General features: G+C 34.2%; 1 protein-coding gene across 1 annotated transcript in view; it reads right to left on the minus strand.

Annotated features, from left to right (window-relative positions):
• Positions 311–26,771, minus strand: part of NMD3 (NMD3 ribosome export adaptor) — a 34,312-nt gene continuing 7,851 nt past the window's right edge. The window contains exons 5-16 of the mRNA XM_005675374.3: positions 25,132–25,212; positions 24,274–24,402; positions 23,757–23,847; positions 15,638–15,716; positions 14,865–14,961; positions 12,600–12,717; positions 11,544–11,689; positions 5,801–5,913; positions 4,955–5,027; positions 3,499–3,605; positions 2,163–2,233; positions 311–1,725 (exon numbers count right to left, since the gene is read on the minus strand). Of these exons, the coding sequence (XP_005675431.2) occupies positions 1,595–1,725; positions 2,163–2,233; positions 3,499–3,605; positions 4,955–5,027; positions 5,801–5,913; positions 11,544–11,689; positions 12,600–12,717; positions 14,865–14,961; positions 15,638–15,716; positions 23,757–23,847; positions 24,274–24,402; positions 25,132–25,212 (1,236 nt within the window). The 3' untranslated portion in view covers positions 311–1,594. The remainder of the gene's footprint in view (positions 1,726–2,162; positions 2,234–3,498; positions 3,606–4,954; positions 5,028–5,800; positions 5,914–11,543; positions 11,690–12,599; positions 12,718–14,864; positions 14,962–15,637; positions 15,717–23,756; positions 23,848–24,273; positions 24,403–25,131; positions 25,213–26,771) is intronic.

Consider the following 26,771-nt stretch of genomic DNA (forward strand, 5'->3'; position numbering starts at 1 on the left):
CAGGTTTCTGTGTTTCTGATTAATACCAGCACTTCTCAAATTATATCAACTCTGGGACATCAACAAGAGTATTTTGGGACCCATAAGCCTGGGAACTATCCTCTAAAATGGCAGATTCAGCAAGGCAGTGTAACTGTGCACACTCTCGGCTAACATCTTTGCTTTTAGCTATATTCCCTCATCTTGTCACAGCCTTCTTTCAACCAACAGATTTCATTACTCATAAAGACACAACATCAAAACAAGTAAGAAACACTAACTCTATCTCAGAAAACTGCAAGAAACTAAAATATGACACAAACATAATCACTTCAAGGACACAAAAAAGGGGGAGATTGTTTTTATTTTCATGCTTTTTGAAGTCCTGACATAGAAGAGATACAGACAGACCACAGGTAAAAATTTTAAATATGCGGACAGAAAAGAAGTCACTTTAGAAAGAACAAGGCTTTATTCATAACTTCAGGATTAAGGAGTCAAATCTTAAATAGGAAAGTGTTCCATTCAGCACTTACTCGGTTTCCTTATTTAGTGATGTATATAGAATTTATGAGTTGGCTCTTAGTTCTGGCATGCTCAGTTATCTTACTTATAGAAATAGGATCTTAAAACTTCATTTTCGGAACACTTTAAAAACCAAACCAATGCTTTCCCTTCAAGGATATGAAAGGTATTTCCTATTTAAATCTGATTCATGGTTTTATAAAGCAAGAAGATCACTTATATTATTTCGTCATCCATATGCTGGATTCTACCATTCTTTTTGATGGTGATGTGTTCAATGAAACAAACTTATAAAGACAGAATTCCTTCTCAATTTGTAAACCAAAATTTTAAAAGCAAAACCCTTGTAGAGACACGAAGACATTTTTATAACATAAGCAGCTACAACACTAAGCTGCTGGCACAGACCAAAACAATTAAGGGATAAATTATTATTTAACCTTTCAATACTCTGTTTGCTATATAATTTGTTAATATTTTAAATATACCTTCTTCTGCAACAAAAAGTAAGATTATCCCCAGCTTAACAGCTTTTGAAGATGTAAATATTATAAATAAAAAAAGGCAACTTTCCTACTGAATGTCCAATTATAAACTGAACCCCCAATTTTCCTATCCCAAGGATATAAAAATGATCTAAAGTAGATTAAAGTGCCCTATAAGTTCATACTAAAAATGACTTTTCATATGCTCTTCCACTAAACCAATCAATATAAAAAGAATGTAAAAGCATGTTTAGTGCTTGAAGGTTCAGGTAACCTCCAAGGAATCACAACTCGCAAGCTTTTAAAGCCAGAGCTATACAATATATGAAAATACTAATGTCTCATAAAAAAGGCAAGCCAATAAACTTCTATTTGTTAATGGCCTAAATTTCAGTAATAATTCCATTCTCCATAATTTTTTATCTAAAACTTCAAAGCCATCAACTTTTTAGTTCTTCAAGTGAGCAACTGAAATAGTTGCATTTACTCAGGTTTAAAACTAAATTTCTCTTCTGTCAATGTGAAGGCATAGACAGAACGGACAGTGAAAGTATTCTGTCCAACATCCTGACCCTACAGATGTGGAAACCACATACAACGTGATCTCAGGTCATCATCGATTCACCCTCACCACCAGTGGCATCTTGAGAAATGTGAAGGTCTTCAAGCATCTCAGCCAGACTAACTCGAGGTGCTCCTTCATCATCTGTGTCACTTTCCACAGGAATGGTTGAATCTATGACAAAATATAAAGAGAACTTCAAATAAATACAAATATGGAAATACGCAAATACTTGCCCTCCCCATCATTACTACTATTTAACCATATTATATCTGTAGCACTTATATCACATCCAGAGCAGGCACTTAAATATGCACTGAATGACTGAACTTGCATAAATGTATGAATAAATACCCATTTGCATAGGGGACAGCAAATTGAGGGATCATGCTAGGATGCAAACTATATAAATGTAGCAAAGTAAACAATATTTTACTGTTGCGAAAGTTTGGGATTTTTTTTTAGGGGGAAGATGGGTAAATGTTTAGAGTAGTTTTAGAACATACAATAAAAGTCGTTTATGGAATCGAAGTTTAAGATATCAAGATATTCATACTGCAGTAATTATTTATTTACAGAAGATACAACTTATATACTCCTTATTCACCAACCTCTATAAATGTTCACATTTTTTCTAATTGCTTCATCTTCTTCAAGATCTTCAAGGAAATCTTGGTATTGCCTACAGAAGGAAAAAGAAACATTTAAGTATCTCTCCTTTACCAAAAAGTATGAAGTTAATGTCTTCTTCATTTTCAGTATTACAAGGTTAAGTGTGTTCCAAGTATTAAAATTTTTAAAAATAATAACTGCAGGTCAAATATGGATCTTAAGTAAGTACTGACAGGTTTTGAAAAATATTTTCCTTCAAAATTACCTGATTAATAATAAACAATACACACTTGAATATAAGTGAAAGTTAGTCATGTCTGACTCTTTGTGACCCCAATCACTATACAGGCCATGAAATTCTCCAGGCCAGAATACTGGAGTGGGTAGCCATTCTCTTCTGCAGATCTTCCCAACCCAGGGATCGAACCCAGGTCTCCCATATTCCAGGTAGATTCTTCACCAGCTAAGCCACAAGGGAAGCCCAAGAATACTGGAGTAGGTAGCCTGTCCCTTCTCCAGCAGATCTTCCTGACCCAGGAATCAACCAGGGTCTTCTGTATTGCATGCAGATTCTTTACCAACTAAACTATCAGGGAAGCCACACTTGAATATAAGGGGACATTAAATATAAGGCAATGAGAAGACCCCTTCATACTTTACCCTCTCCCCCAAAAAATGTATAGCCAAGTTGAAACACAACCATTTTTAAGATTATAGATGAAAGTCAAATATGTACTTAAAATATTTACTTAATATATTTATACATACATACTTATTTTAAATTACACTATGAGACTATATTTTATAAATACTGCTATCTCCCACTCACATTTCAAGACACAACTTTATTTAAACTTTTCATTTTCGTAGATACCAATATTATTAATGTCATCATTAAGGCCACTCTTTCAATCATACAATAAATTTTTCTAGAACATCTTCATTTCTCCTTAAATTAAAAACCAGCATATTTGGTATCAAAGAGCTGTTTTCTTTCACACTAAGTCATAAGTACTCATTTGCTCTCTGTGATATCCACAAGGTTATCATTATACCTTGTGGATTACACTGTGGACCCACAAGAACTCATTATATTTTCAAATGAATCATCCATAACAACATTGCAATCGTCAGGTCACAAATCAGGAAAAAATAACTAGATCTGTGGTAAAGGTTATTATATCTGTTCATCCTGATCCAAACAACATATTGATAAGAAAATTAATAATGAGTGCAAGAAGCAACCGTGTGGTAACTATTTCTTGATGATATAAAAACCATAAAGATTTATCAAAAGGATTAAAGACAACATAAAAAGTATAAATGAAGTGGGACCTTTCATCGTCTGTATCCACGTTTTCTCTATCTCTTGCAAGCTCTTTCAGTTTCCAGTTCCTACGACGCTGACGTTTGGTACGGTCATAGCTCTTCTTGATTAATACCTAAAGAAATATTTGCAAAATTACAAAAAATGGGAACTAAGTAACAGGACCTCAAAAGCCAATAAAATTTTTTAAATGAAACGTTATGGAAATGTCAGAAAGACTGCCAACTGATGATAGTGATTATACCTCAAAGGAAAGGAGTAGAGATCAAGAAGTAGTGTCAGAACTTTCAACATTTTTATTAATGCACTTAATAATTTATGAGAATGCATTTAGCCTTATGTGTATAACTGCTAAATTTACTAACTGAAATCTTCCAGTGACTGAGATTTTTTATATTAAAAATTTCATGTTTCTGGTGGTTTCTTCCTTCTGTTACATCAAAGTTCAGTTTTCCGCTACCATTCATGTAAGTCATTCTGAAACATTATCAAAGGAAGACAATTTTTCTCCCTCATATTCTTAGTGACAAATACTTATAGGCTACATATATATATTCACAACTATATGTCCTAGAACAATTTAATAAAGTGGGGATAAAATAATTTCACAAATTCTTGTAAGACCATTTTAATCTTCTCTTTATGACCTCTTTGAGAAATACCAATTTAGACTTACACCTAAAACCATGTTTCTATTTCCTAATTTATTAATTAATAAAAGCACAATTGGGTGATGAGGAGGGGAGTCCTTCTTATGCCATGACTTGATTTCTGCCCACAGCTAAAGAGATTAATATTTATTTTAAAACATTAAGTTAAGCAAGCAGGAGATAGCCTTTCACATTTCACATTCACTGTTGCTCCTGATTCTTATAAACTCATGTTAAAAATTACCATTTTTTTTCCCCAGAAGTAATATCCTTTCTCTTAAGACTTAATATTGTGAAGATTATTTTCAACTAATAATTATATTCAAACCTGAATCATGGTGTTAACTTTAAATGCCTTCTTAACAATACATGAGGGACTTTCCTGGCAGTGGTTAAGACTCCACGCTTCCACTGTAGGAAGCACGGGCTCGATCACCAGTCAAGGAACTAATAAGATCTATCTGAGCTTCCACCAAAAAAATGAAGAAAAAAGGCATGAAATAAACTGAGCCTAAAAGAATGAACAGAATAAAGGTCATCATTTTTAGCTGTAGATTTATTTTTGCTCTATAGATACTATCAAGCAATTTGACAGAACGAAAATTTGGTAAGAGAAAACAAAAAACTCAATAAATCTTGGATTTTGAGATTATCAAAGAATAATCTTACATAAAGATTTTGCTATTATAACTGCAATTTTAAAAGAAATCTCCAAGTTTATTATTTTCAGAAAATGAGAACTCGTGCATCTTCCCCATAACAGTTACATTAATCCCCATCAACACAAGAAAAAGGGAAAAATCTAAAGCCTTACCACATCTGGGACTCTATCTGATTTCATTTTGTTGACATGCTCATCATTTAAGTTACAGTTGACCAAATCAAACCTGAAATGAAAACAATGAAACAATGACACACTTGCTCTTTCCGTGTTGTTTTATAAATGATCGCCTAACAGTTCCTCCTAAGATCAAGCATCTAATATGCTTTCCCACTTCAGAAGCTGTGCAGTAAATAGGCTTCTACAGATCACAGTAAAGATAATAATGCATTCTATCTCTGAGTTTCACAAGTCATCCACTATTGCCCATCCTACCATACTCTTGTAAAAGAACAAAACAGATATATATCAGTCTAAGGTAAGGATTCAGTTAGATGGCTCCATTTCATTTATAAACAACAAAAACAAAACACCCTTCATTCTCCAGTAAAAAGAACTGAAACCCCAAGAGCAAAAGTAATGTCTAAGGCAAGCTTATTACGTTCTGCATCAGAATGGGCTATCCTAAGCCCAAAAAGACTCCTTACATATATAGCTGCCATATTTTAACAGTGAAATTTATTTTAACAACAGCATATGCCTAACAAAAAACCACTTGCTCCCCAAAAAACTATACAGATAATCTTATCATACAATTTCAGGGATCAATTACTCAATATCTTGTAACAAGTGACTCTAAGATAATGGCCAAAATGGAATAATTATAAGCTTCTGTCCAATGAATAATTTATTCATCAATAATAAAGTGAGCTATATAGCTCCTAAGAACTCTTAAGTTCTTTTTAGGATAAACAACTTTATTTTAGATAGCTCTGCTGGCTCCCAGAGAAAATCTGCAATACTAGTAGGCAGTTTAAAATAATATAAAATAATACAAACCCCAACACCAGGTCTCCAGGATTTAGAAGATGTCCCAAATGAGTGCGACAAAAATACTGTTTATCTGTATTCATTTCAGATGTTTTCTGTACCCAGACTTCCCCGAGGGTATGCTTAACAGGGAAGAAAATGAACTCTTCAATAATCTAGGCATAACTTAAAAAGCATCTCATAGAAAAGTTAAATACAATGTTGATTTTGGTTTCTGATTTTCATTTTAAATTAAAAGTGTCTGACTTTCCAGATCTCTGAAACACTGTCAAAATTAACCAATTACTATGAGTAGAGAAAAACTCATAAGTAATTTATAAAATAAATATTTTTGTTAAGATTTTATTCAAGGCTTCTAGAAAACATTAACATTGTCACCTAAAAGCAGACACATATATAGAACTTTCAAAAGAAATGTATTCACAGGGAGATCACTCAACAAAGACTGAGCAGAAAGAATAAAGTCCGTGCGTCCACGCGTGTGCTCAGTCACGTACAACTCTTTGCGATCCCAGCGACTGTAGCCTGCCAGGCTCCACTGTCCATGGGATGGCCAGGCAAGAATACTGGAGCGGGGTGCCACTTCCTTCTCCAGGAAATTTTCCCAACCCTACATCTCCTGCATTGGCAGGTAGATTCTTTACCACTGCACACCTGGGAAGCCACCTACTAAAAATGCAGGGGAATCTTCATTTAAATACAGCAAATATCTTAAGTAACACCTCTGTTTTACACATACCGTTAAAAACACCAGAGTTCATAGAAAATAATCTAACAATTCCAGCAGCACCACTGCCACAACAGCATCCAAATCTTCATCAAATTAATTTTCTGAATGTCTACTATTTTGAGGCACAACTTTTTAAAAAAACTATCATGGAAACATCCTCTCAAGTTTGAACTTTTTAAGCAAAAAACCACTAAAGGCCCTTTCCAACATGGAATTTTATAAGCAACTGTAAATGACATTTCAAATTTCCTGGCTGAATTAAATACAGCCATGCCAATACCTTTTACTAACAAAAACAAACCCAAGTAAAATGGGCTTCAGAGCAAAACACTAAGAATTATAGGTAGAATTAATGAATCTCAATGAGGCAAAAAGAAGAGGTAAAGATAGAGGAAAAAACTGAAGTTACAGACAGGTTCCAGATTTATGGGAAAACTGGGGGAGGGGGGGAGAAAAAAAACCAAATTACCAGGGAAAGACTAAATTCTAATAATGTCTTTTCTGAAAACAAAAAAAAACCATATATCTAGCTTTATATACGCTGGAGAAGAAGTGGTGGTGTTTAAATGGTAAGTGTTTGCTCTTAAATACTACTTTCAAAGTAGAAGAAATAGGACTGACATGCTTGAAGAAATATCTGATTTCAGATACTGGGTAAGAACTACACAATGTGATTTTAGAACACCTAAATGTTGTGGTGTTATCCCAAAATGTAGGGATGCTTTCAAAGACTAGTAAAGAAAGTCATGTCAAAGGATATAAGAATACGCCTACAGCTATTAAGAAACTGAGTCAATAATTAATAATCTTTCAAAACAGAAAGCATCAGGCCCTGATGGATTCACTGGTGAATTCTAGCAAATATTTACGGGAGATATACCATTCCTCTAGAATCTTCTCCAGAAGGCAGAAGCAAAGGGAACACTTCCTAACTCATTGACAAGCCCAACATTACCATAAAATCAATACGAGACAAAAACATTACAAGGAAAGTAAACTATATTTAAGTAACATAGATTTAAAACTCCTCAACAAAATATAAAAGAACTGTATGTACCATTATCAAGCGGAATTTAACATATGTATGCAAGGCTAGTTCAATATTTGAAAATCAAGTTGATGGAGCTCATCAGCCATTAACAACAGGCTAAAAATAAAACAAAAATCACACAATGATATCAATAGATAAAAAGCATTTGACAAAATCCAACACTTATTCATGATAAAAACTCTCAGTAAACTAGAAATAGAGGGGAAACTTCCTTCACTTGATAAGGAGTATCTATTTAAAAATTACAACTAACATTATACTTAATGGTCAGAAACTGGGAGCTTTCCCTCTAAGTCCCCTCTCACTACTCATTTGCAATATCCTACTGGAAACCCACAAAAGATAAGGAAATGAAAGGTATATAGACCAGGAAGGTGAAAATAAAATGATCTTTGCAGATGACACAGTCATCTACACAGAAAACTTAAAGGGACCAAAAAGCTCCTGAATATATCAGCAAGGTTACAGGATACAAGGTTATAAATGAAAGTCATTTTCCTGTTTACCAATACAAAAAATGATACTTGAAATGTTAAAACACCATTTACATTGGCACCCAAAAATGAGATACTTAAGTCTAACAAACTATGTATAAGATCTGTATGCAGAAAACTACAAAACTCTCATGAACAAAATCAAAGAACTAAAACACAAAGATGTTACATGTTCACAGACAGGAAAACTCAATTTTGTCAAAATTTAAGTTCTGCCCAATCTGACCTACAGATTTATGCAATTCTGATCAAAATCCCATGTTAAGCCACACAGGTATAATACACAACATAAAGAAAACAGTCAGTCATACTGTAATACCTTCCTATGGTGACAGATGATAACTAGACTTACCATGGTGATCATTTCACAACATTATGCAAATATCAAATCACTTGTACATAGAAAATAAACTACTGTACATCAACTACATTTCAATTTTTTAAAGATCCCAATAGGATTTTTTTGTGGGTATCAACAACTGATTTTAAAGTTTAAATAGATAAGCAAAAGATCCTGAATAGTCAACAAGATTTTGAAGGAGAATAAAGTTGTAGGAATGATACTACCTAACTTTAAGACTTATTATACTGCTACAGTAATCAAGGCAGTGTGGTACTGACAAAAGAATAAACAAATAGATCAGTGGAACAAAATAGAGTCCAGAAGTGTACCCACATAAACACAGTCAACTGATCTTTGACAAGGGAGCAAAGGCAATACAATGGAGCAAAGACAGTCTTTTCAACAAATGGCCCTTGATCAAGTGGATGCGTGCATGCAAGATGCTTTAGTCATATCCGACTCTTCGCAACCCTATGGACCATAGCCCGCCAGGCTCCTCTCTCCACAGGATTCTCCAGGCAAGAATGCTGGAGTGGGGTGCCATGCCCTCCTCCAGGGGATCTTCCCGACCCAGGGATCAAACTCATGTCTCCTGCAACTCTCGCACTGCAGGGAGATTCTTTACTGCTGAGTCACCAGGAAAGCCCGATCAACTGAATATTGGCATGCAAAACAAAAAGTCAATCTAGACACAAACCTTACACCTTCCACAAAAACTAACTCAAAATGGATCATAGACCTAAGTGGAAAACACACAACTATAAAACTCCTAGAAGATAACGAAAGAAAAAAATCTAGCTGACCTTGGGTTTGGCAATGACTTTGTAAGTAAAACAAAGGCAGGATCCATGAAAGAACAGTTAATAACCTGAACTTCATTGAATTAGAAACTTCTGCTCTATGAAAGACAATGTCAAGAGAATAAGAAGATAAATTGTACTGGGAGAAAATATTTCCAGAAAACACATCTAACAAAGGACATCATCCAAAATACACAAATAACTCTTTAAACTCAAAAATAAGAAAAAAACAATCTGATTTTAAAAAATGGGCCAAAGACATTAACAGACAACTCACAAAAGAAGACATACAGAGAGCAGATAAGCATGAGCAAATACTCCTCATCATGCATTATCAGGGAAATATAAATTGACAATGAGATACTATCACATACCTATTAGGATGGCCCAAATCCTAAACACGGATAAATCCAAAATCCTGACACCACCAAATGTTGGTGAAGATGTGGAGTAACAGGAACTCTCATACACTGCTAGTGGGAGTGCAAAATGATACCATCACTCTGGAAGGCACTTCAGTGGTTTCTTACAGAATTAATTATGTTCCTTGGTATTTACCCAAAGAAGCTGAAAACCCACGTCCACACAAAAACATGCCAAGGAATGTTTACAGTAACTTACTCATAACTGCCAAAACTTGGAAGCAACCAATATGTCCTTCAGTAGGTGAATGAGTAAACTGTGGGATATCAAGATAACACTTTGCGCTTAAGAAAAAAAGCTATTAAGCCAAGACATGGAGGAACCTTAAACACACATTACTAAGTGAAAATCCAATATAAAAAGACTATACAAGTCCAATAGGAGAAGACTATATGACATTCTGGAAAAGGCAAAACTATAGAGACAGTATTTAAAAAAAAAAAAAAAAAAAAAGTGATTGCCAGGGGTTAGGAGGGAGTACAAAATGCATAGTCAGAGCACAGCACGTTCTAAGGGGAATGAAAATATCCTGCATGATACTATAATGATGGATACACATTTGTCCAAACTCATAGACAGTACAATACTAAGAGTGAATTGCAGTGTCAAATATGTAATCATTTTGTGTGATTATAACATGTCAATGTGTCCATAAATTGTAACAAATGTACCACTCTTTTGGTGGGAGAAAGGCAATGACAATGGAGGAGGCTACCAATGTGTGGAGGCAAGGGGTATACAGGAAATCTTTCATCTCCCCTTAATTTTGATATGAACCTAAAACTGCTCTAAATAAAATCCTTCTCCAGGCTATCTCGACCAAGGGATTGAACCCTGGTCTCCTGCATTGCAGGTGGATCCTTTATCATCTGAGGTACCTGGAAAGCCCCCCCAACCCCCCAAAAAAGTAAAAGTTATTAAAAAAAAAAAACTTTTTTAAAGGACAGAAACCATTCTGAAGAGGCTCCTACTGGCTACATTTGAAGCAATCTGAGTAGAAGGGAGGAAGGCAGTGAGGGAAGGAAGGAGGGAGAAGGCAGGAGCAAAGGGAAAAAATTTAAAAATTTCAACAGAGATACCTGGCTATCAAACAATCAAACATTACTTGCCTCTTGATATATCACAAAAGGTACATATCATCACCTCTGAAATGTTGTGACAAAATAAAAAAATTAACCTAAATTTAAATGAGACTTCAGATCCACTTTTAAAGGAAATACAAGAGATTACGAAGCAAGTTAAATAACATCATGAGGAAATGAGAATATAAATCCACAAAATAAATGGCCTAGTTGCCTTAGAAAGTTGGTATCATTAAAAAAAAAATTAGAAAAAGAGAGCGGGTACTATTATTAATATTTAAGAGGTACAATATTCAAATTTAATGTACAGTCAGTCCCCAGATGGGTACTGGTTTGAACAAACCATAAAAGACACTTTGGGACAAATGAAGAAATTTGGCAAGCTATATAGTTGATATGTATGATAATACTTTGATTATGTAGCAAATGTTTCTAGGTTTTACAGATGCATATTGAAGCATTCAGTAGTGATAATATATATACATTTAATTCAAAATGTTTGAAATTTTTTAAAAAGTGAAAGAGGGTTAAGCTTCTCATTTGCTCCTTCTATACAAAAAGTAAAATAAATACTTTTTCATAATAACATTTTAATATTAAAGAGAAAGAATTAACTTACCAGACAGTGTAAATCTAATAGTTTTCACCACAATCACCACATGTTAAAAGCAAATAGCATACAAACACAAAACGCAGTTTTAACTGAATGTGGTGTTAGCTTATTTGGAACCACATTTTGGAATTACTATCAAATTAAAAAAAAAAAGTGAGAGAGGGAAACTAAAACAGTAAGTTAGGATTAGGGCAAGGTGAACAGGATGGAACTTACCTTTTTTGATATCATTCCAGCACCTGCACTGCGTTTTATATCTCGGACTACGCTGCATTCCATAACAATAAACTCCTCCAGTTGTTTGGGATGGCATAAACTATTGAAAGGGTGACTCCAGAAAGTGTTCCCATCGATATCTGCAACTAAGAGGAAACACAGAACATTAAAGAATGAAAGAACTGAAGTATTTCAAAAGCCATCAAATGTGTTAACTAGGAAGAAGTTGATACGCTGAAATGGGAATCATCAGGTCAACAGAAACCAGAATGGTAACTCACAGTGCAGGGGACATCAACCCCAAATTTCCCAGAGAGTAAGAGAAATACCAGGTGTCAAAAATATCTTACGTAGCTACTAACATGTACCTTTAAAATAAGATCAGATCCAATCAGCTGTATAGCTATTTCATGTGCTGGCATTTTATTTGACACATTATCAGCCATCTTAGGTGTTTAGTTTATGGGAAATAAATTTCTACCTGACAGATGTTCATCCCAATACTGCAAACAGAATTTTGACTGAGAATTCTAATTGATAAGGATAATAAATGACTTTCTAGAAAATATCAAAATAAATTCAATGTTTTACAAAAGAAAACTTGTATTACAGTAAACATATGAAAAAGCTCAAGTAGGTGATGCAACCAAGTACTGAGAGACACCTATCCATATAGGGTCTTCTTTTAAGTCAAATGTTCCAAACTTTAAAACATACGCTCTACACTAAAATTTGATAATGAACTTAAATAATTAGTCATAAAAAATAAAAGAGGTAAATAAGTCCAGTTCAGTAAAAATAATGGGATAAGACTAATAAAAACTTAAAAATTCAAAGAAATTTTTCTTCAGAAAAAAAAAAAAATACAAGGGCAATTTACCAAAAGTGTTAAAAAATTCCAGTGTTTTAAACACCATACAGTATTAATTTTAACTAATTTTTTAAAACAATATTACTGAGAATACTTAATATTACTGAGAATACTTGATAAAATTAACATTAACAAATTATTACTGCTTTTTAAATACAAGTGTCAAGGCAGTTTCTAAAGCTTACCTTGTAGGGTATTTGGATCTATGAGGTGGATGACACTCGTTACTCGAATACACACACAAATCTGGTTCATGTTTCCCAGACTTTGTGCCAGTTTTGGAGACAGACAAACAACATTATCCTAGGAATAAGAACTAACATTTAGTGTGAAGCAAATTTTAAGTAGGAGTCTTTGATAAACACCATCAATGTAAACCTGATCAAAGTGAATTTGATCAAACCAAAATGTCATTTTTAATTCTATGCATCAACAAATGGCTTAAGAGAATCAGACCTTTCAGAAACAGAAAATAAGCTATACCTTCTTAAGATGGAGATAACTGTCTTAATAAAATGGCTTTTAAAAGTATTTTAAAGATTCTAGTCACCAAGCTGTTTAGTTCATTTCAATTTTACTGAAGTGTGAATGCTTGCTTATTATTCTATGTTAATATAGTGTGACTTCATTTACTCTCCATAAAAATTTCAGAGGAGCCGTATGTTCCTCCTTCTTGTCTACACATGTAGACATACAATGGTACATTGGTACATACCAATGTGTAATCAAAGATCTAATGTCCCCCCAAGAGCACATATGCCTATGTGTGCACCAGGACATACTAACACCAATGTGGCTATCTGTTTTTAAGCTGTTACTGAAATATAAAAGGGATCTAGATTATATTTTAAGCTGTATCTATTCACAATCATAGGCTCCCTCACTGAAAGGACATTATGTACATCCTTACTGGCACCTAGCTCAGTCCTTTTTTCTTCCCTGAAACTTACTAAGATTCTCTAAAGATTAATGGAAAAACTTCTTTACACTCTGTATTCATTCAGATACCTATATGAATCACTGAAAGCACTTAATACACAAGGCCTAATATGTCCTCTCACCTAGATTCACTGTTTTATTTAAACTGGGGGTCTGCAAAATAAGACCCTGAGGCAAATATTTGTAAATAAAGTTTTGCTGGAACACAGCCTTAGCCCTTCATTTACCTATTATCTATGGCCAATTTTGTGCAACAACAGCACAGCTGAGTAGTTGCAAAACAGACTATATAACCTAAAAACTGCAACTATTTACTATCTGGCTGTTTACAAAAAAATTTGCTGACTCTGTTTAAGCCATCATTTCATGGTACTGTACTAAATCATAATTAGTGATTACAGATTTAAAGCCTCAGAGTCACAGACCTAGGTACAAATCCTGGCTTCCTTTTGTTGTTAACTTTGGGCAAATCATCTAACCTCCCCAAGCATCAGTTTACTCATCTTCAGAATGATGGTATGATTTACTCCAGTTGTAATGAGACTAAACAGGTGAAATATACTTAAGTACTCAGAAAGCACCTTTATGTAGAATGCTCACAATAAATTATAGCACTTATCATTATTAGTGATTTAAACATGGACATGTAAGTTCCTATGGAGCAGAGACATCTAGGACACAGTCCTTAATAACAGTCTTCTATACAACAGATCCCCAATAACTTTTTGTTGAATTTTAATTCATTTATATTTTTTGAAGCAAAGTTTTACCTTAGTACAGCTAATGAAATGACAATTTTTGTCTTTAGAAAAAGAGATCAGATTTGCAACTACCAGAAGTGGTGGGGGTGTGGGTAAGGGGAAAGAGGAATTGGATTACCGTAGTCAAAAGACACAAACTTCCAGTTACAAGATCAATGACGATGAAGGATATAATGTACAACATGATAAATATAATTAACACATCCTTATGTTATATATGAAAGTTGTGAAGAGAGTAAATCCTAAGTTCTTATGAGGAGAAAAATATTTCGTTTCTAATTTAATTTTATATCTATATAAAATAATGGATGGACATTAAAATAATGATAATCTATACCTTAAGTATTATTCAGATATTTTTAAAATCACAAAAATAACTCAATGCTCTCCTTCCATAATATTCTTTAATTTTATCATGCCAAAATCCAGTTTGCACACATTCCACAAAGTTGCTCACTGATAAGTAATTTCCTATATTCAAAGTTTCATAGAATTATCACGTGTCCACTAGGACTGCAAAGTTTAAGGAATATATGCCTTAAAAACTGCAATGAGGCCTTTTAATTAGTACACCAAAAATTTATAATTTTAAGCATGATTACTCTTAAATCTTTTTAACCTGACTAAAATGTGTCAGAAATCATTAAGAAGTTATTTCTAAATGTTTAACCAATCCCAGAAGGAAATCAGGAGCTAATAATTACATATAAACCAATTAAGGACATGGATTAATTAAATGAGAAAAAGTACCTTGCATATTGGAACAATTTCCACAGAAAAAGTGCTTTTGTAATTGTATGTATTACTATGGATATCCTGAGAGATCAGTCTCTGTGAGGCTTTGTATCTGTTAAGAGAAAAAGTTAACCATTATAAAAAGGCAAAGGTCTTTATTTGTCTAATCTTGGGAATATAAATTTTCATTAAATCATCACTGTCCAAGGTCTGAAACAGCTTCCTGATGCCTGTTAGGGTGAAGTCTCAATTCATCCACTTTATTTATAAACCGTCACCAGTCTGACTGTACTGTTTTCCAGTTTATCTACTGAAAACCTTCAAAACATGCCCATGGTTTAGACCAAGCAAGTCTACATCTATCATCCATTAAAAGCCACACTAATGTCCACTCCCAGTCACTGTTCACACTAATCTCACCCTTCAGCACAAACTTTACTTTTGAAAATTCCCCATTTTAGGAGCTTAAGTTCTTCCGACTCCATAAGGTTTCTCCCCAAAGTCCTTTAACCCTGTTCTTTTTTCTTATTTAAATACATTGAATCAATGGTTCAGGACTACAGTGCTTACTATCACAGACTGAGTCTAGCTCCCCAGAGATTCTTAATGCTCTTTGGCTAACACTTCTGTTAAAAGTAGTTTATCCAACAAATGCTTACTAATTGTGTAAGTAATCCTACTATAGTTTTACATATTTTAAGGTAAGTTGCCTAAGCCTGAAGAATGGATGTCATCTACGTTCATTCCCTGTTGCCTGGATTTAATCACATGTAGGTTTCAGAACATACCTAGTGGGGACGGTACACTGAAGAAATTCTACCATCTTCTGAGCATGTTGTTTTGAGGAATAATAGAAATCCAGACCATCTTTTAAAGAAAAAAGCCATATTAAAGTAATACTGCAAAATTTTCTTCTACTAATATGACTATATCACAAATTAAATGCATGTTAAATAATTAAATTATAATTTTCTTGCCATAGCACACTAGGAATGCCGTATCACTTGACTTGTCTGACAAAAGGTCAGATAAATCAGACAAATGCAAACAAAACAAAACAAGATTCATAACTTAAACTTCAGACAAAATTCAAGGTCAAAGGGAAAAGAAAAATATTAAACAGAACAAAAAAGGGTATTTTATGTAATACATGGACAATCCGCCACGAAAACAACAGAAATGCATCTAATAGCACAGTGCTGAGATACGGAAATCATAAACTACTAAAAAGAAAAAACTGACAAATGTTAAAACATGCAATCACTGAGAGAGACTAGTATAAGACTAACAAAACCAAAATGATCAAAAAATGAAATGTGCTGTGCCAAATCACTCAGTCATGTCCAGCTCTTTGCAACCCCATGGTCTTGTGGCCCACCAGGCTCCTCTGTCCATGGAGACTCCCCAGGCAAGAATACTGGAGTGGGTTGCCATGCCCTCCTCCAAGGGATCATCCCAACCCAGAGATCAAACTCAGGTCTCCCGCACTGCAGGCAGAATCTTTGCCACCTAAGCCACCACAGAAGCCCAAACTGACTCAAAATAGGAAGGGTACACAGAACTTGAAGAAACAACTATCAAGGTTGATTTAACTGAGATTATAGAATGTGGTCCAAGAAAGAATACCTATTATTTTCAAAAAATTGATAGAATATTCATAAAATATAACATACGAAGATTAAATTTTAAAACTTTCATGATTCAGAAAACATTATTATAAGTAGGCACCACATAGCCTAACTTCAAAACATATTACAAAGTTACAGTCATCAAAACAGTGTGGTATAGACAAAAAGGCAAGTCTACAGAATCAATCCACACATACATAGTCAATTGATCGTGAACAAGTGTGCCAAGAATACACAGTGGGAAAGTGATAATATCTTCAACAAATGGCATTGGGAAAACTGGATATCCACATGCAAAGGAATGAACTGAACTCTTATCTTATATCATTAACAAAAATCAACTCAAAACAGATTAAAAAGACTCAAACTAGGACCTGAAACTGTAGAACTTCTAGAAGAAAATATGGAAAAAGCTTCATGACATCAGTCTTAGAAATGATTTCATGGATGACATGAAAAGAAAAATAAACAACTGAGGCTACATCACACTAAAAAAGCTCACACACAGCAAAAGAAACAATCACCACATTAAAAGGGCAACCTGCTGCTGCTGCTAAGTCACTTCAGTTGTGTCCGACTATGTGTGACCCGAGAGACGGCAGCCCTCCAGGATCCTCCATCCCTGGGACTGATTCTCCAAGCAAGAACACTGGAGTGGGCTACCATTTCCTTCTCCAATGCATAAAAGTGAAAAGTGAAAGTGAAAGTCGCTCAGTCATGTCCGACTCTTAGTGACCCCATGGACTGCAGCCTACCAGGCTCCTCCACCCATGGGATTTTCCAGGCAAGAGTACTGAAGTGGGTCACCAGTGCCTACAGAATGGGAAAAAATATTTGCAAACCATGTATCTGAAAAGTGGTTAATCTCCAGAATCTATCAGGAATTCATATGACTCATCAACAACAACAACAAAAAACCTGATAAGCCAGTAAGAAATGGGAATGGAATAAAACATTTCTCAAAAAAAGATGTACAAATGGCACAGATATATGAAAAAAGCTCAATGTTGCTAATCATCAAGGAAATGCAAATCAAAACCACAATGAGTTTACATTTCACTGCTTTCAGGATGGCTATTATCAAGGAAAAAAAAGACACATACTAGTGAGAATATGGAGATATTGGAACCCTTGTACACTACTACCAAGGCAAATATAAAGTACAGTCACTATGGAAGACAGTGCAGATATTCTTCATAAACTTAAAATCAGAACTATCAAATGATACAGTAATCCTTCTTCTAGGTATTTATCCACAAGACGTGAAATCAAGATCTCCTGTGTCTATTGAGGTATTATTCACTATAGCTAAGAAGATGGACATTTAGGTTGTTTCCACAACAGATGAATGGATAAACTGTGATATATACCTCCAATGGAATATTATTCAGCCTTAAGAAGGAGGGAAATTCTACAACGTGCAACAATATGGATGAACATTGAGAACATTGTGCTAAGTGAAATAAGCCAGTCACAGAAAAACAAATACTGCATGATTCTATTTATATGAGGTACCTAAAACAGTCAAAAGCACAGGGTAAGAGTGGAACTATGGTTGCCAGAGAGAAAGGAGAAATGAGGAGTGACTAGTTAATGGGCATAAAATTTCAAACAAGATGATTCAGCTAGAGATCTGCTATATAACACTATACTTACCCAACTATAAGGTATTATACAGTATCATACACTTAAAATTTTAAGAGGGTAGTTTTCATGTTGTGTTCTTATCATAATTTTTTAAAAAAGAGAAAGAACCCATTAAGAAAATGAAAATACAGCCCAGGAGAAAATATTAACAAATCTTATGTGAAAAGGGGCTTATATCTACTGTGTATTTTAATAAATCTTACAACTTAAGACAAACAACACAATCAAAACTGGCAAAAATTTAAACTGCTATTTTACCAAACAAGATACAGAAATGATAATAAGGTCATGAAAAGACAATTAAGATTAATTAAGTCATTAGCAAAAAGCAAATTAAAACCACAATGAGATACCACTTCATCCCCTAAAATAGCTATTTATACAAAGAAACAATATCAAGTGATATCAAGATGTAGAAACTGGAACTCTCAAAGACTGTTGTCAGGAATATAAAATGGTACCGCCACTTTGCAAATGGCAGCTTCTTAAAAAGATAAATACAAATTTACCATATGACTCAGCAATTCTACACCTAGGTAGGCACTCAAGAAAATAAAATAGCTTAATGTTTGCTGAGAAAAAAATGGGAAAATATAGCTTTAAGTACCAGCTACAGAACCAATATGATACTCAGAAGAAAATTTATTAACTTTAAATCTATATATTAAAACTTAAAATAAGCTAAGCTTTCAATTAATTTAAATAAAAAATACTAAAGAATGTAGAAGGGAAAAAAATTGTATAGCTATGTATGGTAATACATAAATATGCAATCAGTATGTTGTATACCTGAAATTAATATAATGTTTTATGTGAATTTTACAATTCTATTTCAATAAAAAAACTTTAAGTAGGAGGAGTTAGTAATAAAAACAAAAATTAAGTAGAAAGTAATCTTTGATAAAACTAAAGCTAACTCTAGAAAAAACTACTATAATAGACAAAAGTCTGGCAAATCTGATCTGAGTGGGGAGAGAGAGGAAGTGAAAGATGAGAAAAGACAAATATTAGCAAAAATGAAGAAAATATAACGATGAGTTATGGATGAGATTTAAGACCACAATACACAAACACACACACAGACCATGTTGAATTCTATACACACACAGACACACACACACACAGACACACACACCCCCACACACACAACCCCCCCCATGTTGAATTCTATGCCAAGTATGTGAAAAGCCAAATGACATGTATTTCCTTGGAAAATGCTATTAAAATTGATTCAAGAAGCAGTATAATACCTGAAAAAAATTAACATCCTAACTAAAGGATTTGAAAAGGTTCTCCTTCCTCCCTCTCCTCATACCAAACTGAATGGCTTAATGGGCTGGTACTTATTAAACTTAAAGATGTTGATTAACACCACGCAGAAAGATAAAAAACTCTGATTGCTTCTGTATCACTAACATAACTACTAGCAAGATCAGAGAGAAAATTATGTATGCAAATGAACCAAATACAAATCTCAACAAATATTCTATTTAGGGGTGAAACACAAACAGACAATAATCGCTGTTACATTACCACTCAACGCTATTCTCCACTCCTAGACACAGGGGAAAAAAAGAGAGGGGAGAAAAAGAGGGAATAATACCGTAAAGGAAGAAATAAAACTATCACTGTATACAAGTAATAATTTACCTAGTAAACCAAGAGTATTATGTAAATGACACAAGAATATAAACCATTAGTGATATTAAGAAATTTCAGAAAGATCAACCTATAAAATCAAGAGCTTCCCGAAAATATTAGCAATAATGACAGAAAATGTAGTAAAAACCACCATCCCCAATGACTAAAAGTATAGAATAGTCTGGAAAAAAAAGTGAGAATCATTCAAAATTTTGATGAGGAAAACTATGTTAAAGAAATACAGAAAAGAACTGAAAAAAACATGAGTATGCACCAGGTCACCTAGGGTCACACAGCAAAAACATGGTGGGAAAGAGATTCAAATTCACAAAATCTGGTTCCACAATTAATGCTCTTACTATCAACCAAGTTTAACAAAAGAATTAACAAGAGGGTAATATTATGAAGTATAATCCTATATATTGTGATAAAAGCAATGAGACAAAATAAACTAGAACTGTGGGATGTGTATAGAGGAATTTAGTATATACAAGAAAGGAGGTATTTTAAATCAGTGAGTAAAGAAGAGACTACTTGGTAGGTAAGTATCGAGACAACGCAAGTCAACTTTTTGGGAAAAAGTCATACCAGGTAAGATTAAAGATCCAAAAGTAAAACAAAAATCTACTTTAAAAAAAATCTTGAGAGTACAAAGATAGAAAAATTAAAGAAAGATAGAAAGATTCTATCCTATGTAAGATACAAAGTCATAAGCCATAGCTATAAGACCAAAATGGGATTCCCTAGTAGCTGTATGACTAAAATGGGCTTCCATAGTAACTCAGTTGGTAAGAATCCGCCTGCAATGCAGGAGACCCCAGTTGGATTCCTGGGTTGGGAAGATCCACTGGAGAAGGGATACGCTACCCACTCCAGTATTCTTGGGCTTCCCTTGTGGCTCTCAGCAGGTAAAGAATCTACCTGCAATGAGGGAGACCCAGGTTCGATCCCTGAGTTGAGAAGATCCCCTGAAGAAGGGAATGGCTACCCACTCCAGTGTTCTGGCCTAGAGAATTCCACGGACTGTAAAGTCATGATCAAAAAAAGCCAGACACAACTGAGTGACTTTCACATGTCTTCACATTGACTAAAATATGAACAGCTTAGATAAGAGAAGACATGAGACATTAAGTATCTGCTCTCTCAGCTCACACTCAAGGGCACGCTCTGCATGCTTCTCTCTGTATATAAATACACATAATGAGATTGATACCCTCTATAACAGGAAATAAATAAGGAAAAATTAGATATATAAAGAATAATTTACATTAGATAAACAGCCAATACATATGAAAATGTTAACCCTCATTAGTAATCAAGGAAATGAAAATAAGAACAAGATGCCATTACTTTCTTCATTATAACAGCAAAAATTAGAAAGCCCAATACAATCTTATACAGTACTGGCAAGTGTTTGGTAAAACAGAAATTCTCACAAGTGATAGGACTATAAACTGGTACTATTTTGGAAAACAATCTAGTTGCACATGTAAAAATTTAACATTTGCAAACTCTTGTCCAGTAATTTCAATTCTTGAACTCAGTCCCAAAGAAAAATTACTAGCTATGCACAAACATAAAGATGTTTGCTACAGTATTGCTTGTAGTAGCAAAAAACTGGAACATCTTGTAAGCCAATTAATACAAAACAACTAAATAATTAAAAACACAATGATTAACAAATACACAACCACAGAGTTAAAAATAATTAAACAGGATTATATGCAATGATGTGGAAAGGTTTCTAAATATAGTAAGATGGCAAGTCACAGAATGTTACAGAACCATCTCAAATATGAGGAGAAACCAATGTTATCACAATTGATATATAGAATAAACACTGTAATATCCTGTTTTAAGGGGCTATATCTGGGAATAACAACTGGATAAATGGGGCAGAGGTCCTTTATTTATAGAAGCTTGTTTTCTTTATAATTTTTGTAATTTTTAGAATTTTAAATTTAAAATTTTATGAAATTTTATAATTATGATTTTAAAAACACAGTTACAAGCAAACTAACAAAACATTAATTTACATCAAACCAAGAACAAGTAGGAAAAACAGATTTAATTCTGGATGAAAAAAAGGATTGTTACACTTCCAGATTTTTGGTTTTGAAAATGACTGCAAAAGTATGTCTCAGAATGTATCCAAGTCTTTTGCTACAAAATTTCAGTGAGGATATTTCTGCCATGGTGATGAACAATAATCAGAGTTTTCTGTTTTCTTTGCTAGCGTATTTGGATCCCAATTCCCAACTTACTCAAAGTTACTCAGAACAAAAGTGCATTTTTGCCAGATGGCTAGCCACAAATAGTAGACATCGTGTTAAACAGGTAGCAAAGTACTTTACCTACAATAAGTATTCAGTAAGCTACATTCCACAGATTTCGACTATTAACCTTATGTCTACTGGTAATGCACTCAAATCACATACAAAGTTTAAGAGGTTCTCCAGGTGACAAAACTGATATTTCCCCCCGCCCCCCTATTTAAGAGACCCCAAACCACACTTCTAAGTACTTTCTTCAAGACTTATGAACAACACATCAGTAAGTAAAAGAGGAACTTACACTTTTAAAATAAGTAGCACAAGGGTGAACTCCAGGAGTTGGCGATGGACAGGGGGGCTTGGCGTGCCGTGGTTCATGGGGTTGCAAAGACCCGGACACGACTGAGTGTCTGAACTGAACTGAATCATAATGCCTGGATTGCTTGCTGATTATTTTAAGCTTGATTTTTCCTACAGTGTCAATCTACTGTTGGAATGTTGGCTAGTGTTCAATAAACATATTTGTAATTTAACTAGATGACACACAGTCAGATTTTATAGTGACTCAAAGTATATCTTTTTAAGTATGGTGTTACTTTGAAAATAATTTGTTAAGCCATTGTTAAAACTGTTATTTTGAGAATTAAAAAGAATTTGGCCTAATGATTGTTTAAGCAAATTCCTGTGCTAATAACATTCTACCATTGTAAATATCAGCTCTGAATGACATTACATATTTCAGTAAAAATAACCCCCTGGTAAAAAATAAAATAAAATAAAATAAGTAGCACAAGAATTTGGTTATTCCTTCAAAAAACGCTATCTCTAAACCCGTACTGTAACAACTAGGAAAACTATGTACATGTCCTACAACTAAAAACATTCACTTTTAGCAAGAGACTGAAGTATTTGCTAAAGAATACTTATATTTTCTATTATGAAAGAAATATTCATCCATCAACTAGCATATTTAAGTATGCTACACTAATAGTAAATGCTAAGACAGAACACACTCTGAGGAGCCATTATGAAACTATGCAAATATTTTAAAATTCCATCTTCAAGAAATCTAATTATATCATTTGTATATCACTGTTTATTATTGCTGAGTTTACCCTTCTGATTCAATGTATGCATCACAAATGCCACTAGGCATACGAAAAACAAAAATATTACAACTAACAGATCTCAAAAATAATTTCCTTTCAATAAGAAACTGAATTCGGCATAAAACAAGCTTTTGATAAATTTCTACCACTTTACATTCTGTTAATGCAGTTACTGGTTTACTCATTTTGTAACCATTTAGTGTAAATATAAACTAAAATAGAAAAAAATTAAAATTTATTTAAAAAACTAAATTAAAAAATTAATCACATTTCAAATATTCAACAGCTACTTATGGCTAGTGGCTACCATATTAGTAGGATAATGTAGAAAAAGAAATAAGATTTTTATTCTTCCTAACAGAAAGTTCTTTTGGACAGTCCTATTCTAGATACTTGGAGAAGGAAATGGCAACCCACTCCTGTGTTCTTGCCTGGAGAATCCCAGGGACTGGGGAGCCTGGTGGGCTGCCGTCTATGGGGTCACACAGAGTCGGACACGACTGAAGTGACTTAGCATTCTAGATATTATCAGTAATGATAAAAGACTCCTTATTAAGATAGTTAAAATAAAATCTGAAATCATTTCAAATGCTTTAAATTTTAACTCACCATGAATCTCTTTGATACGAAGTGTATTCTGGTGCATCCCATACTTCAAAATCAACTGTTCCAGATAGTAGAAAGTTTTTTTGTGCAAAGTCTAAACATAAATGAGTCACTAGATTAACAGATGAAATACAAAAAAAAAAAAAAAAAAAGGCACTTACAGACACAGCACACTAATTTGTTTTAATTTTTATTGGAGCATAGTTGCTTCACAATGTTGTGTTAATTTCCACTGTACAGCAAAGTGAATCCACTATATGCATACATGTATCCCTTTTTTTCTTTTCAGATTTCTTTTCCATGTAGGACAGCACAATAATTTTTAAAACAAAAACAATCTAAAGATTATCTAAAGTGTGGCAGTGATCTGCTTCTAAAGGTGAATGTCCCAAAGACCTAGACTATTCTTGGTGCCTGAACTACTTGGAAAGAAGGGAAAGGAGAAGGCTTTACCCACTATTTATAATGGACAAAGGCAAAATACAGATGGAGGACTCACACATCATCTTTCTCTCATTACCTTTTGCCTGACTTGAACCACAGCCTTCCAGAAATCCTTAGCTTCCACTCTATGGCAATCACCACACATCTGGGGCTGAACAACATAATCCACCACAAACACTTGCTGAAGGATGGCACCATTCATCACCTGACAAAGAAAACAACCCACTCCTTCATTCTTTCCTTTATCAAAAGAAGATCCTTTAATATTTAACTTAAAATCTTTTTCTATGAATGCTCTGAGGACATTAGTAATAAATAAGTTATAATTAAAGTCGTTAAGTTATACTATTTCCAGAAACGTATATAGGTTTAATTCACAGGATTTATCAGATTAACATTTCAAATTTACCTTTCAGCTGAAGTGGTTGTAAGATATTCTTTCAAGATTTTTTATAGCTATCTATACGTATATATGCATGTGTGTGTGTATAAAATTCATCCTTAGGAGACAAAGAAAACTCTCAAAGAAAGAGGTCATTCCTTAATTGTTCCCAAACTTGACCAATCATCAGAAATCACCTGGGAAGCTTTATAGATTCTGAGTCTTATATCCAGGTGAATCCAGTTTGAATCAGTCACTGTGAGACATAATCATCAGCCAAGTTTGAGAAGCACTGCCTTAGCTCATGTTTTTACTTCAATCTTATTTCAAATAAAAATGACTTTGAGAAAGTTAACTTAGCCCACTAATCATGAACAAAGGCTGGTCTTACTAGTGACCTGATCATTTCTGCAGATGATCCAAAAGAAAACAAAAATTAAAATTAAGAATGTTATTTGTTTCTCTTTAAGCTGTCAAGTCATAATGTACCAATAGCCTCATATTTTCACTACCTACACTTTAACCATGCCGAAAAAATTATGTATAGCTTACCTCTTTCTGAATAGTCAGTTTAACTTTAAGTCTCTTAGAATGAGGCTCAGTCCAAACAAAGCTTGCATCTACAAGCCGTACCTTCAATAAAACACAAACAAAAAGAAACATCAGTTACCTTCGGAAGAGAAAAAAGATGAAAGAATAACTCAAAATAAAAAGATTTCAAGATGCTTATGCAATCCCGTGACTAATCTACCCAACATGACCAATTAAAAAAAAAAAAAAAAAGCCATGAGACGTATGGCAACAAAAACAGCAAGTAAAGTGAATATCTAATGACTATATTAAAGCAACTGGTATAATTCAAGCAAAAATTAAAACGGAAAACTCCTTTCCCCTAAAAACAGTAGTTTTTCTATTTCAAAGTACATTTTTTAGGAGAAAACAAAGACCTGATGACTTCATCATCTACTAGAAATCTCATGAACAAAGGTTTCTACTTTTATTATTCTCTCTATAGTAAATTTGTGGCTTAAAAAATATATATGGACATTCATTCTTCGGAGGGAGTCTCATGCACTGAATACTGAATCCACAACGGTAACACACTGCTAAATCAGCAGAGTCAGCAGAGGCCAAAAACAGTTTGCCCTAAGTGACAAACTCAATGCAGCTCATATGGCTAAAATGAGTGTTTTAAGAAAGGAGGTTGGAGAACAAAAAATAGAGGTTGTTTCATTAATCTGAGCAGGAGTTTAGGAAACCTGAACTGAGGGGCTAGAAATAGCAGCAGCAGAAGGATCTAAGCCGAGAGATATTTGGGAAATAAAATCTATAGCATTTAATAACAAATAGATATGGGAAGATTTCAGAATGATAGTCAAGGATCCAGCTTGGACACCAAGGTAATACTATTTTTCTGACACAAATAAAAAAGAGATTAAATGCAGAGGAATGTGCTATATTTGGTTTCAGACACTTAAGTTCAAGAGGATTTATCTGAGATATCCAAGTGAAGCTGTTCAGGAGATAGTGAGACATACACATTTGGTCTGGTGTTCTATGGAGAAATCTGAGTTAAAGATAACAGGTTTGAGAGACATCAGCAGGCAGATAATAATTTTATCAAGACCTGTCTGGCGAGAAGTAGATAAGCTAGTGTAGATACAGCAGTCCAGAATAAAACCATCCTCATATGACTGGCTCCCTTAAACCAAAGCTTAGTAGCCAGTAGACAAGTCACCAGGTACAAAGGGTGACAGAGAGCTGTTTATTCCCTCAGTCTCCATCTGCGGCAGTCCAAGGAAGCTCCATGGGCCTGTATAAGACTGCCCTTTCCTCAGCCTCCAATCTCCATCTGTAGGAGGGGAGAGAGAAACAGATCTACTTCACCACTCCCCAGCTCAGTCTCACCACACTATCTGTCCTCAGACAACCAGGACTAATCCAACTTACTGAGCCCTTTAACCTTCTTTACCATTACCTCAGCCACCTGCTCATCTCACACACTCCAATCTCCACGTGTAACACATACGCCCTCTTCTGTCCCATCCAACACTCCTCCCCAAATCCTGAAAACCTTTTTATTGTGGCCTCTGGAATTCAACATTCACTAACAATAAAACCTTCTAAATCCTGAATCTCTTTCCTGAACATCCCCTTCACCTCCTAGATCTCCTGATTATCTACATATATAG

This window comes from Capra hircus, chromosome 1 (assembly GCF_001704415.2).
Source record: "Capra hircus breed San Clemente chromosome 1, ASM170441v1, whole genome shotgun sequence".
NCBI lineage: Eukaryota > Metazoa > Chordata > Mammalia > Artiodactyla > Bovidae > Capra > Capra hircus.